At 41.2% G+C, this 14,702-nt stretch overlaps 1 protein-coding gene across 2 annotated transcripts in view; it reads right to left on the bottom strand.

The window, feature by feature from the left end:
- card11 (caspase recruitment domain family, member 11) overlaps positions 1–14,702 on the bottom strand; it is a 370,578-nt gene that overhangs the window by 233,380 nt on the left and 122,496 nt on the right. The window contains exon 1 of one of the 2 annotated variants that reach the window (XM_048552327.2): positions 9,769–10,026. The exons of the other annotated variant lie outside the window; for it this stretch is intronic. Within the exon in view, the coding sequence (XP_048408284.1) occupies positions 9,769–9,781 (13 nt within the window). The 5' untranslated portion in view covers positions 9,782–10,026. Of the gene's footprint in view, positions 1–9,768; positions 10,027–14,702 lie in introns of those variants that run through there. 2 annotated transcript variants of the gene reach the window in all.

Genomic DNA, 14,702 nt, shown 5'->3' with positions numbered 1-14,702 from the left:
TTCATTCATCCCGATGCAATATACATGAACACATTTACACATTAGCTGCAGGAGTAGGCCAAACTCTCTGCCCACAGGCTTACCCCTAATTATCCTGACATTGACAACATCATCTGTGCACTCATCCTGATAGTATGGACAGCGCACATAGACACACTTTCATTCACCCTATGAAGAGGAGTCTTATTGTTATACCCCTCAGACATGCTATCAGTTTACTAGAACCATAATTACACTTTGCAGATTACAGGGCATTTTTTTTCAAAATGACCATTGATGTTCAACCCAGTGTAACCGAAAAATTTGTAATATGCCCAGGAGCTCTGAAAGACAAAGGTGAACTATTTGGCATATATTTTTTATGCTATCCATGCCTTGTGATGTTTATTATATTAAAAGGCATTGTCACTAAGCATTCTGTACATAACACAGGAATAATGACTGGATGGAGAAAAGCTAAATAGAATGGCAGGAGCACAGTAATGACTTCTCATTATACACGAGCAATTCCTAAACATCGAAGCTGCCGAATGATCATCTCCAGTGAGACACTGGGCACTCCACCAAATACTCAATAATCCAAAATTACTTTCAAAAATACCCAGAGAGAGCTCATAGAATCAAATTTCTGTGGTGCATTAAACCCAATGTTGGTTCCTCAGTAGGATGTTATGTTTAAAAATTCCTAGCGTTATTCATTTGGTTTTAAAATGCACAACTTAGCAGATTACCCAATGGGCTGACTGTGACTGTCACACCAGGTCATAGTTTTAGAATCGCAGCATCTTCTAGTGCAGGACCCCATATGATCTGCACAACAATACCAGCTATCAAAATCAACAGCCCTGCTTTGTCTCCACAGCCCTCTCGGTTCTGTTTCCATTTCAAACACTTATCCATGCTCTTGCAGAAATGAAAAATTTTTACAGCTAAAAACAGAACATTTTTCTCTCCTTTATTAGTATGGAAAACAAATCAAGCAATTGAATTATGTGAAGAACATTTATTTTTATGCATTTTTCTAATCCATTTACTTGAAACACAGTCGCTGGTTCAACTCATCAAATGGCCCAGGGATTTTAATGTTGTTGTGTTCTGCTAATCACTTAGAGACAACTCTCTCACCTTGTTTTAAAAGTAAACCTTGCAATCTTTTACATAAAATACTCAGCATATCTAGCTTGCTCGCTGCACTTGCAGCCAAGGATTTCCAAATTTCAGAAATTTAACGTCTGAAGCATGTTGGAGGTGTAGCGGACAGCCAAGAAGATTCCCTCAGAGTACAATGGGATCTTGATTAGATGGGCCGCTGGGCCAAGGAGTGGCAAATGGAGTTTAACTTCAATAAATATGAGGTGCTGCATTGTGGAAAGGCAACTCAGGAGCTGGACGTATACATTTAATGGTAAGGTCCTGGGGACTGTTGCTGAACAAAGGGACCTTTCAGTGCAGGTTCAGAGTTCCTTGAAAGTGGAGTCAGCATTTGATATGCTTGCCTTTCTTGGTCAGTTTGTTGAGTATAGGAGTTGGGAGGCCATGTTGCAGTTGTACAGGGCACTAGTCAGGTCACTTTTGGAGTACTGAATGCAATTCTGGTCTCCCTGCTAATAGAGAGGATGTTGTGAAACGTGAGAGGGTTCAGAAAAGATTTACAAGGATGTTGTCATGATTGGAGGGTTTGAGCTAAAGGGAGAGGCGGAACAGGCTGGGGCTATTTTCCCTGGAATGAAGGTTGAGGAATGACCTTACGGACATGAAGGGCATGGATAGGGTGAACAGCCAAGGTCTTTTCCCCAGAGTAGGGGAGTACCAAACCAGACCATTAATTTAAAAAGGTGAGAGGGGCAAGATTTAAAAGGCACCCAAGGGCAACATTTTCACCCAGAGGGTGATGCATGTATGGAATGAGCTGCCACAGGAGATGGTGGAGGCTGACACAATTACAAAAGGCATTTGGAGGCATGTATGAACGTGAAGGGTTTAGAGGGATAATGGGCCTAACATAACTACATTAGCTTTGGATATCTGGTCGGCATGGAGGATTTGGACTGAAGGGTCTGTTTCCATGTTATAAATCCGTGTTATAATGACTGCATTTTACCTTTGTATTCGTGCTTTATTTGTGTGTTAAAAATATACTTCCTTTTCCTCTCAGATTTCCAACAGTCGAATGGAATTCCAGCACTGTTTGGCTGACCATTGATAAAGAACCATTGATTCTCATGATATAAAAAGAGGGTATATTGTTTAAAACAGAGAAATTTGAGCTAATAATACTGCCTTTCAAAACCTCATGGCATCCCAACATGTTTTCCGACCAATTAAGTAGTTATGAAGTGTGGTCACAGGTGTAAAATAGGAAATAGGTGGACATTTGGCAAACAAATTGTGTGCAGCAAGCTCCCTTGAAAGCAACGAATTAATGTTCATGCGATATGGACTTGGTGAAATTGGTCAAAAGATAACTACTGCACAGCTCTCCTGTGAAATAATGCCACGGTTTCATCCATCACAGAAGGCAGACAGGACCTTTGTTTAATAACTCACCTGACAGCAACTTGATACGTATGACTCAGGTCTTTTGTTTCTCTAAGGAAACTACATCTTCCAATTGGAAAGTTCAAACGTACATTGTAGTCATGAATAAACCAACTCCAACTGAAAAATTTTCAACCAATTGCTCGTCTTTTGAAAGATTGACATAATTCTCAAACAAAAAACAACCTAATCATCTATTAATATTGTCCATCTTCAAATAATATCCACAGCAATACTGGAATCTGCCAGACAATGTGAAAAAATTGCCCAGCTATGCCCTGCACACAAAACGCAAGACAAATCCAACCTGGCCAATGACCACCCCATCAGTCTACCTTCAATCAGTTCAGTGATACAAAGTGTCATCAACAGTGCTATCAAACTTCACCTACTCAGCCATCATCTGCTAAGGGATGCCTAGTTTGGGCTCTGCCAGTCCCACTCAGCTTCTGACTTCATTACAGCCTCGGTTGAAACAGGGACAAAGCAGCTGAATTCCAGAAGTGAGGCAATAGTGACAGGCCTTGACATCAAAGTTGCATTTAAACAAGCATTACATCAAGGAGCTCTAAGAAAACCAGAATCAATGGGTATGAGGAGGCAAACTCTTCACTGGTTGCAGTCATGCTTGGCACATAAGGAAGATGGTTGTGGTTGCTGAGCTTCAGAAATCTCTGTAGAAGTTCTTCAGGGTGGAGTCCTAAGCCCAGCTAGCTCAGCTGCTTCAGCGGCCTTCCCTCCATAAGGTCAGAAGTGGGGCTGCTCACGTATGATTGTACAACGTTCAGCACTATTTGCAACTCCTCAGATACTGAAGCACTCCTGTTAAACTGCAACAAGACCTGGTCCATATCCAGGCTTGAAATGAAGAACAACAAGTGCAAGTAAATATTCCCAGCACACAAATGTCAGGCAATAACTATCTCCAATAGGAGACAAATTAACCTCTGCCGTTGACATTCAATGGTATTACCATCTCTGAATCCTCCATTATCAACATTCTGGGTGTTACCATTAACAAGAAACTGAACTGGATTAGCCATTACAGTGGCTTCTATAGCAGGTCAGAGGCTAGGAATGCTACAGTGAGTAACTCACCTCCCAAATCCCTAAAGCCCATCCACCAGCTAGAAGGCACAAATCAGGAGTGTGATGCAATACTCCCCAATTGCCTGGAAGAGTGTAGCCCCAACAACACTCAAGAAGCTTGACACCAAGTAGAAACAATCAGCTTACCTGGCACACCACATCCACAAGCCTCCACTCTCTTCACCACTGATGCTCAGCACCAGTGCGTACTATCTACAAGGTGACTGCAAAAACTTGCCAAAGATCCCTAGACAGCATTCTCCAAACCTAAGACCATTTCCACCTCGAATTACAAGGGCAGCAGATACGTAGTAACACCACTACTTATAGGTCTTCCTCCAAATTATTTTCCATCCCAACATAGCCTTGGCTAACTTGTGACCGGCTCTAAATGCTAGCTAGCCAGCAACGTGCACATCTCACACGTGCATATTAAAAGAAACTGAAGCAGTTAAACTAGTTGGCTACGGTACAAGTTCACATACATGACCATGGCCAAAACAGAACTCAACCAAAATACTCCAACATTCAAATGTATCCTATTTCATGGGCAGAAATAGGAGACAGATAAAGCAGACAATGACCAACAACCTGTTCCCAAGCTTTCACCAGAGTAATTCCTAAAGCAACAATCAGGTGATGCATGGAGCCAAAGATTGACTCACTGTCAATTTTTAATCACCCCCAATTTTTAGTTTCCCCACTTTGAGTCAATCCTTCCACTTGCAATCTACCTGATGACCCTATTTCGAGTAAACACCCGATTCCTAGGTCAGAAGGCTGAATACACAAGTTAATTTGATTCCATCATTTATATGGCCACTTGAAATTATTAGCTAAAACACAGTGACATTCAAATGCCAAGATTAGACAATGTGCTTGATAACATCTCAGTGAATAGACAACTGTACGGACTGCAGCCATTTGGAATTAGAACCACAACAGTGTGGAAACAGGCCCTTCAGCCCAACAAGTCCACACCAACACTCAGAACGTCCCACCCTGGCCCATCCTGCAAGTCTCTGCCCAAAAAAGTTGTAGATCGCAGGACTGTTGCGCCCGTCAACACTGAAATCACTAGACTTGTTATTGAGTAAGGGGGTCATGAAATGTAGAACTAAAGCAATTAATTGAAGTTCAAGTACAGTTTTGTCTTGATCCAAGTGAATGGCAGCACAGGCTGGAAAGTTCCTAGATAAATGAATTATGATGTTGTTGACATGCTCACTGAGCCGGCTTATTCTCGTTCAGACATTGCATCACCACGCTGGGTGATACAGTCAGTGGGGCCTCTGATTTTGATCTGTGTTGGTTTACATATGGGGTCCAATTCTACTTGTTGGTTGATTGCATTATAGGTCGAGAACCGTGCCTCTAGGAATTCCCGTGCGTGTACACAAACCCATACAGATCAAATCCGGAAATGACACTACTCACCATAACAAACCAGGCTGTAGAAATTCCAAGTGCAGTAGAATAACACCACTGATGATGTCACCTCCCATGGTGACGAAACAACTAAATGAGAACAAACCAGCTCAGCGAACAAGTCAACAACCTCACCCACAACCCAAGCTGCAGATTTTTGCCAAAACTATAAATGAGTTATCTGATCAGTATACTGGTGTGTAACCTGGCATCAACTTTATGAAAATGCGTTAAGTACACTCTGATTTGCATATCCACTTACTTAAAACAAACAGCATCAGGCTTGAATTTATTTTAAAGGGTGAATTCCTTGCCAGGTTAATGAGATATGACATCTAAAGATACAAACTGTGAGTGGGTAACCTGGGAAAAGCTCTGCAACGTGGCAGCTAGACAATGCACTTCTACTGGGATTGGGTCAAGTTACAATTCCGACAACTTATTTCACAGCCAAAGGCTATCGATGAAATGTTGCACAAAAGTTGGGCATCTAATGGCTCAGCTAAATAACTAAATCCTTCCACAAAGAATGAGGCATCATGTTTCTTCCCAAAACTTGTTCGCAGCCCAGAAGTCAAATCTAGTTAATGCTGCGAGTAAGGTTGTAACTGAGTTACAGGTATTTGTATTATTTAAATTTGGTTGACATAATTGAATATCACATCTCATATTTAGGACCTTTAAATTTGACAAGCATAATAAGTGAATGCAAAAGAATTTGCTTTTAAGGTAATGTATTCTCCTTGCCAGATAGCTTTCCAGTGAGTCCTTGCAAAAAGTGATGAAAATCTGCAGCCAAAAAAATACAAACAAATCACACTCACATCCCCAGCCTCCCCAAGAGGAGCCCAATGTAAGTTTTAATGAAGTGGTTTATTTTTAAAGTGGGAATTCAATTGCCCATAAACAAAGTTTTTATTTGGTCAACTGAGTTGTTACGCACAAATAACATTTGCAAAAGTGGCTTTCTTCCAGTGCAACTTCTCAAGGACAGAGACGTCAGTGCAATCATTCTTCTTCAGAGCACACAAGGCATTAGAGATTTTTTGTCTAAATTCATAGTCGGATTGTTGTTAAAAATATAAATATGCATCAAACAGGTAAGAATGAAACAGTGATTTATAATGAGCCTAAAGGTAACTAAATTAAGCCAAACTATCTTAATATTTTAAAAGTAACAGATTTTCACTACCATGTTTCATCTCATATAGAAACTTGCCATTTCAGCAACGGATAGCTTTGGAGAAAAAAAAGAACCCAGAGGAAAAGGAGTCAAAAGGAAGGATAAACCAAATTAAGGACTGAGGAAATGATGTGTTCTTCTTTTGTGCCTTTCATGGCCTCAACATATCCCAAAAAGTATGTCATGTCCAATGGAGTTGATGTTTTGAAGCCCTGGAATGTACAAAACATTGCTTCTGTGATTAAACTCACAGACTGAGGCTCTGTCAGGCTGATAGATCCAGCTTGAGTCGTGTTCACAGACTTCAGCTGACTTGGGAATTGATCCAACACCAGTCTGGGCCTGAGAGGGGCAGAAGAAAAATACAACTTCTTCCCCCTGATTGCTATCCAGGGAGCCAAAGCAGAAGGTCTAAATATGCGGATGTGGGCTTCAAACAAAAAATAACAAAAATAAAGTACACAATCAGGCCCTTCAGCCTATCAAGCCTGCAGCAACACATGATGCCTTTCTGAACCAGGAACTCCTAACCTCTTGGGGGACCCTATTCCTCTATTCCCCGTCTATTCATCTATCAGTCTGGCATCTCAAATGTTGTTCTTGATTCACTTTGACCCGTTCCTCTGGTAGCTCATTCTGGTCACTTACTACCCTCTTTTAAGAAAAAAACTTGACTCTCACAGCTCCTGTAACCTTTCCCCTTTTTACCAATAACCCTACGGCCCTACAAAGTGACATTGCTACCTTGGGAAAAATGCTCCGATTATCCATTCTATCCATGCCTCCAGTAATTTTGTAAACTTCTTTCAATTCACCCCTCAGCTTCAGACATATAAGTGAAAACAAACCAAGTTTTTCCAACCTCTCTTCATAGTTAAATACCCTCCAAGACAGGAAACATCCTGGTAAATCTTTTCTGTACCTCCAGAGTCCCCACGTCCTTCTGGTAGTGTGGTGACAAGAACTGTACATAACATTCCAAATGGGGCCTAACTGACATTCTATACAGCCACAACATGACTTGCCAATTTTTATACTCTATGCCCTGACTGATGAAGGCAAGCAAGCCATATGCCTTCTTGGCCATCTTACCCACTTGCATTGCCACTTTCAAGGAACTATGGATTTCGACGCCTGGAACCCTTTATGCTGATGCTACCAATAGTTCTGCTAATTCTTCATTCCACGTTTGTCCTGATTAAACTCCATCTGGCATTTCTCTGCCCAAGTCTCCAGTCTATCTATATCCTCCGATAATTCTCCTCACTATCCACTGCTCCCCCAATCTTGGCATCACCCTCAAGCTTACAAATCAGGCCACTTATATTTTCCCCTAAATCATTTATATGTACTTCAAACACAATGGGTCCCAGGACTGACGCCTGAAAACATCTCCAGTCAGAAAAGCACCCCCCTCCAACACTACTCTGTCTTCTATGACCAAGCCAGTTCTGTATCCATCTTACAAGTTCACTGGGGACCTTATGTGAATTCACCTTCTATATCAGCCCACCATGAGGGACCGTCTCAAAAATCAAGGCTGCAGATTACTACCTGAAAGGCTGTAAATCAGGAGGGGAGGGGGGTGTGTGCAGCAGGACCTGGGCATCCTTGTGCACCAGTTGCCGAAGATAAGCATGCAGGTAAAGAAGGCAAATGGTACGTTAGCCTTCATTGCAAGAGGTTTCAAGTACAGAAGCAGGGTTGTGTTGTTTCAGTTATACAGGGACTTGGTGAGGCCACACCTAGAATATTACGCACGGTTTTGGTCTCCTTTTCTGACAAAGGATGCTTTTGTTCTTGAGGGAGCGCAGCGAGGGTTGACCAGGCCGATTCTGGGGATGGTGAAACTGACGTATGAGGAGAGATTGATGGGGTTAGGATTGTTTTCACTCGAGTTCAGATGAGCGAGGGGAGAATCTCAGAGACTTAGAACTCTAACAGGACTAGACAGGCTAGATGCAGGGAGGATAGTCCCAGTGGTGGGCTTGTCCAGAACCAGGGGTCACTGAGACGATTTGGGGTAGACCATTTAGGATGGAGATGAGCAGACCTTTCTCACCCAAGAAGAGAGTGGTGAGCCTGTGGAGTTCATTACCAAAGGAAGTAGTTAATGTCAAAACATTGACTGTATTCAAGAGGTGACTAGATATAGCACTTGGGGCAAATGGGATCAAACGTTAGGGGAGGAAGCAGAGTTAAGCTATTAAGTTGGATAATCAGCCATGATTGTGAGGGGTGAATGGCCTCATCCTGTTCCTATCTTCAATGTAGACAAGATCCATCGCTCTGCCTTCACTCAACTTTGTCACTTCCTCAAAAAAGCCAATCAGTTCTGAGAGACAGAACAGGACCTGGCCAAATCTCTGCCTGAAGAATGGCACAGTCAGAGTGAGCGAGTGACAGAACAACTTCAAAGAATGGAGACAGGAGGAACTGCTGATGCTGGAGAATCTGAGATAATAAGGTGTGGAGCTGGATGAACACAGCAGGCCAGGAAGGATTCAGACCCGAAACGTCAGCCTTTCTGCTCCTCTGATGCTGCCTGGCCTGCTGTGTTCATCCAGCTCTACAACTTGTTATTTCAAAGAATGGAACCAGCATGCCATACACACCCCCGAACTTAACACTTCGGGACGGGGGTGGGGTGGCTACAGAGAATTATTCAAAACGACGCAACTCTTCGTAACCCAGTAAGGTGACACTTGTAGTAAAAGGAAGCTCTGTAAAATGCTGATAAATAATAAAAGAAAAATAAGCCAAATTAAGTAGTTCCACACATGCAAACACGATTCGCTGTCAAGTCTTCACACGGGTCCGCAGCAACTTTAAAATTTGTTAATTGAGTCTAAGGCAGTTCCATGCTGGTTATATTTACTGCATAAACGTCGTTAACAGGCAAGCTACTGAATACTTGTTTTGCAGTGCATTCAAACCTCACCGCATTGTTGAGCAACTCATGAGAGCAAATCTTCCCCTACTCCACCTGACAACTTTATTAGGCATTTGCTGGCCTCTCCAATAAATGGTCGACTTTCGAGATTTTCTAGTTCCAAAGCTTGTCTGTATTCCAAATGTAGCCCTATTTTGATTACGTTCTCGTCTTATAAACACGTGTCAGCCATTTACACAAACAGTATTTCCAACCCGCCGCCCCCAAACACACAGTGCTGTTTAACTTTTAAAATCTGAATTTCTTAAAACTGGTTACGAGTACAATAGACACAAAAAAAATCATTTCAGTGAACACTGCACGCTTTACTTGCGGATTAAACTACCAAACTGTTCAAAGACTCTGCTCAGGACCTGGACCTGCAGAGTTTGTCTGGTTGGCTTCATTTACACATTATAAGATATGTGCACAAGTCAATTACAAGTCGCACTAAGTTTCCTTTCTAGGCATCAAGGTCGAAACAATTAATCACCAAGTCTGCGAGGGAAGTCTCTGCCTGCAATGGTTCTCACCACTTAAACACTATCAGTGTCTGATACTCAACCAAACATTGGAGCTCGTAGGTTTGTACACTTACCGTGCAAACTCATTTTTAAAATTATCTCTCCCTGCTTCTGCCTTTCAATTGCTCCAAACCTTCAGATTCATGGCTCCTCCGCTCAAACTAAGTGGAGCACCCAGCTCTGGTTCAGTCGAGTGCTTTTAGGGTCGATCGCTTTTGAGATACTGCCTTTGAGAAAATGAAACCCACATTGCTTCAGAGCTGCTGTCAAGCATATGGGCGGAAAATTGTCAAACCGCACCATCACGTTGAAATTTAGATGAGCCCATCCAAACCGAGATTCTGCGCGCAATACAACCCCGACCCCGTGATCAAGGAGTCTCGAATAACAAGTTAGCTTAATCCACTTTTTGGTCGTACTAAATAAACGTCACTGACAGGCCCGAGATAATACAGGGAAATCATTTATCAGGCCATTTGCATTAGAGGTAGTTATACATCTCGGTCGAGGCAAAACTGATCGAAAAGTACAGGGAGTCGAGTGGTCACTAGGGTTGGGGAGCCACAGTAACTGGTTTGTGAAATCTAACTGGTCGGGGCGCTCAGCAATACATTGGAATTGTCAGATTGTCTTATGTTTTTGTGATTGGGAACGTGTGTAAACTGTTGCACTGTTTGTAATATTGTATGTGAGTGCGAGTGAGGTGATATAATTTTCTTCTCAATGCTTAGGTCATTAAGCACAAACATCAGACTACCACTCAGAGCTGTTGATGTTGAAGGTTCACAACTAATATCCTGTCCCATTTTGAAGCAGGGTAAGTGCTATTTTGTCCCTCAAACAACATCACTAAAACCCATTATCTCAACTATGATCACCTTTGCTATGTGTGGGAGATAGTAAGAACTGCCAATGCTGGAGTCAGAGATAACACAGTGTGGAGCTGGATGAACACAGCAGGCCAGGCAGTATCAGAGCAGCAGGAAAGTTGACATTTTGGATCAGGACCCTTCTTCACAAATGGGAGCTTGCTGTGTGTAAACTGGCTGCTGCATTTCCCTCGTTACAACAATAGTCTTTTTTCACAAGGTAGCTGTTTAACAGTAACTACTTTTTTCTGGCTGTAAAGTAGCTTTGGAGGTCTAGTGGTCATGAAATGCATGATAAAAATGCTTTCTTTTTGTTATGACTGTGAAGGGATAAATGTGCTGGTAATCAAGTTCCACTATGCTATTTGCACTCCTAGTCTAAATGTTTTAATTCCATTACCTATATAGCAATTCATTTTCGTTTTTATGATTCTGCAGAATAAAGTAAACCTTCACCAGACTTCCTTGATAAGCTCAATAATCTGTTTATTACAGTACAAAACTTAGTCTTAAAACAAAGGCAAACATTGGTTAACATCCAAACTATAATCTGGATTGAAAAGGACACCCACTAAATCCCAAACGTACCCTCACAATGCAAAAAAGAGCAATCTCTGCAGACAGTATTTTTTAAATGGACAGAGAAAACATACCCCTGTTGACCAATAAAAAGGATGGAGTTTGATGACTCCCTGAGACCACTCAGTTTCTTGTCAGTGATGTTGAATTGCTGACAGCCTTAGACTGATCAAAAACCTTCAGGTCGAAATCAAGCTGGATCCACATCTTCAGAGAGTGGCCATCACTCAGCTGTTCAGGGCTTATATGGTCTGAAATATAGACATTTGAAAATCTTATCAGGTTTCCAAGACATCAACTGAGAGAAAGAGAGGGAGACTTGTAGCTTCTGAAGTTTCTTTCCTTACAGACTTTCTGTTTTCACAATCTAGGCATCAAGTCCAGAAAGAGTTATGAGGAAGCTATCCATACAGAGACCTCCATAGACTTGTCCAAAAATCAGGTTTTCTGTCAGTTAGGGACCTTAAAGCAAAGCATGTATCTACCTGAAAGCTTTGCTTGCCTTTTTTTCTCCCAAACTATTGGACTTTCTGTAAACAGCAGGTAAACCATAGCACACATTAAATTATTTATCTTATTTTCCAAGAAAACACATGATAAAATAGTTTTTCAATCTAGAAAGTATCCAAACAATTCTATAGGTTCAGTTTTTCACACAGTCCGTCCATAGAAAAATGTAATAAAAACTGAAAGAACTGCAGATGCTGTAAATGAGGAACAAAAAGAGCAATTGCTAGACAAGATCAGCTGGTCTGGTAGCATCTGTGAACAGAAATCAGAGTTAATATTTTGGATACAGTGTTCTGAGGAAGGGTCACTGGACCTGAAACATTAACTCTGATTCTCTGATTTAAGAGCTGCCAGACCTGCTGACCTTTTCCAGCAATTTCTGTTTTTGCTGTAGAAATATGTATTCAGTTATGATATAGAGAGAGACAACTGAACCAAATCAGCTACCCCACTTCTGTACCATAATAAAGTAAATTTAAAATACTCACTGACCCTCAAAATTGATCCCAATGATTCCGAACCAGACACTTTGAATAACCAGTACCAGATTTTGTAAATAACCAATGCCAGACACCAGGTTTCTGCAATTAACAAATGATTCAACAATTTGTTAATAATACAGTAGCTTTCACACAGCAAAGTTAAACCACAAGGTAATCTAATTAATTTCTATGATTTAAACCCAATCCTCTTCAATCCACTCTTACACGCTGACAGACAGTCAAAAGGAGACAGTGTAGGGAGAAACAAAAAGGGGAAACGAAATGAGACGTAATTGGCCCGTAATTGCCAGAAAACCTGATTTTGGAAAATATTGTGGAGGCCTCTGTGGATGGTTTCCCAGTAACTCTTTCTGGACTGGATTTCTGTTTTCACAATCTAGGCAGTCCATAAGGAAAGAAACTTTAAGAGCTACAAGTCTCCCTCTCTTTCTGTCAGTCGAAGCTCTCAGAAACCTGATTACGTTCACTTGAGCAGACTCCACGATCTGTAATATCACCAGCACATGGGATTATTACCTTGCTTATTTTCTAATGACACTGATGCCTGTAGATATCTTCCAGTAGTCTCCAGGGAAGATTCTTTTAATTATTATAACTGAGAATCTATTCTCTGTTGATAATGTTGATAATAAGTTGATAATGAGAGGTCAACCAGACAGCAGTCAAACCTCCAATCCTGTAACTTTTGCAGGCATGATCCTTCTGACTTAACCGACAGTTCAAAACCCAGTGCAAACCTTGACCTCTCTATGTTAGAGTGACCATCTTTCTATGAGGTCGCAGTTACATACGCCATCTGTTTGAGCATTAGACGTCTCCAGAGTTAAAGCACCTATAGACACTTCTTAAACAGAAGAAGCAACCTGCATTTAACTTCCAGGCCTGGCCTCGTGAACATGAAATATACAGTTTATTTGTTCACTTTGTTTAAACAAGACGTAACTCATAGTCCAAAGGTCACCTTGAGTTCTCAGCTCACAGTTCACGGCTACAAATTAAAAATGATAAAAATAATAAAACAAAATAATGAAAAATCAGTGAACATTCTAATATTTTTATGAGTCAGTCGGATGTGATGATGAGGACAAGGAGATGATTCTCAAAAGATCAAAGATTATGTAAAACTGTTTTAATGTGCTCATAATCTTGTTTCCCTGAACAATTACATCATGTAAGCATTTGAACTGGAGATGCTTTGGTTAATTCAGTGAGTTGGATTGCTAATAAGGATACTTCCTGTTTATCTTTCAAAATGAAATTAGTCCCATCGCCCAAGCATATATAATTTGAATTACATACATATTATCTATTTTATTTAACCTCCAGAGAGAGTTAAGTAATAACAGAAGAGAAGCTGATTAAACTATGGGAAAATTTCTTCCTACCACTGTGCAATAAATTCCATTAAACCTCAATAGCGGGTACATATCATCGACTCCTCATAAACAAAATGACACCTTAACCTTGTAAATAATTAAATGATTACCTCCATTCACGTGGACCTAATATTTTAACATATTTTAAACAGGCTTTGCATAATAGACAGTTTTTATCAGCAACACACTCAGACTGGATCTTTCTCAGCCTTGTTGACTCATGGACTTAGAGATATTTACAGCACAGACAAAGGCGATTCAGCCCTTCATGTCCACACTAGTCAACAAATACCTTACTATGTTAGTCCTATTTTCCAGCCTTTGGTCCATAGTGCTGGAGGTTATGGCAATGCAAGTGAATATCAAAATAAGGCTGAAATGCTATGAGAGTTTTTGATGCAAACACCCTTTTAGACACTGTGTTCCAGACTCCCACCCTCCCTGAGTGAAATAAAAATCTCCTTCATCCTTTAAATGCCCATCATCACCATAAACACCCCGACGAAATCATCCCTCAAACTTTGTTGCTCCAAGTATAGTGATTGTAATGAGGTCAGCCAGGTGGACATCATAGAAATGGAGTTGCCTGACTGGGGCTGTTAACCTGGTCCAATCAGGAGGTCTTGGCTGACAGATAGGAACAGGCGTGCCAGGTGTTCTGTTCACTCTGAGAGCTGGCTCTGAAGAAGCTGGAAACGTGACTTGGTGATGGCATACCAGGCTCTGTGGAGTTATTTCACCCTGGCACATTTCCTCTGCCCCCTCTCTGGTAATGGGTAAACAGAACTTCAACATGTTCCAGTGGTGACCTGACCACGTTTTGCACAGTTCCAGCACAACTTTCTTGTTCTTCTGTTCAATGTCTTGGCTAATAAAAGCAAGTATCCCATATGCTTTCTTAACCAGTTTTTTTTTTATTTCAAAAGTGCACTTCATTCATAAAAATATTTTTGTATATGCATCACTGCTGCAGTTCAGTTCTGTTCAGAAGCGTATGAAGGAACAAACACACATTGAAGTTTGACTCCATCCAGGAAAACAAAACCAAAGGCATTTCTTACTTGTACAAAACTATGTTTATATATAGTTGAGACACTGTGAATCCGATAACTGAAAGGACCCACATTTACTTTCAGCAGGAAGACCTCAGACTGTGGTCTTTCCCCACTGC

The sequence above is a fragment of the Stegostoma tigrinum genome, chromosome 23 (genome assembly GCF_030684315.1).
Source record: "Stegostoma tigrinum isolate sSteTig4 chromosome 23, sSteTig4.hap1, whole genome shotgun sequence".
NCBI classification, from domain to species: domain Eukaryota; kingdom Metazoa; phylum Chordata; class Chondrichthyes; order Orectolobiformes; family Stegostomatidae; genus Stegostoma; species Stegostoma tigrinum.
Note: the sequence above shows the minus strand (reverse complement) of the source record. Positions and strands in the feature narration are given on the sequence as shown.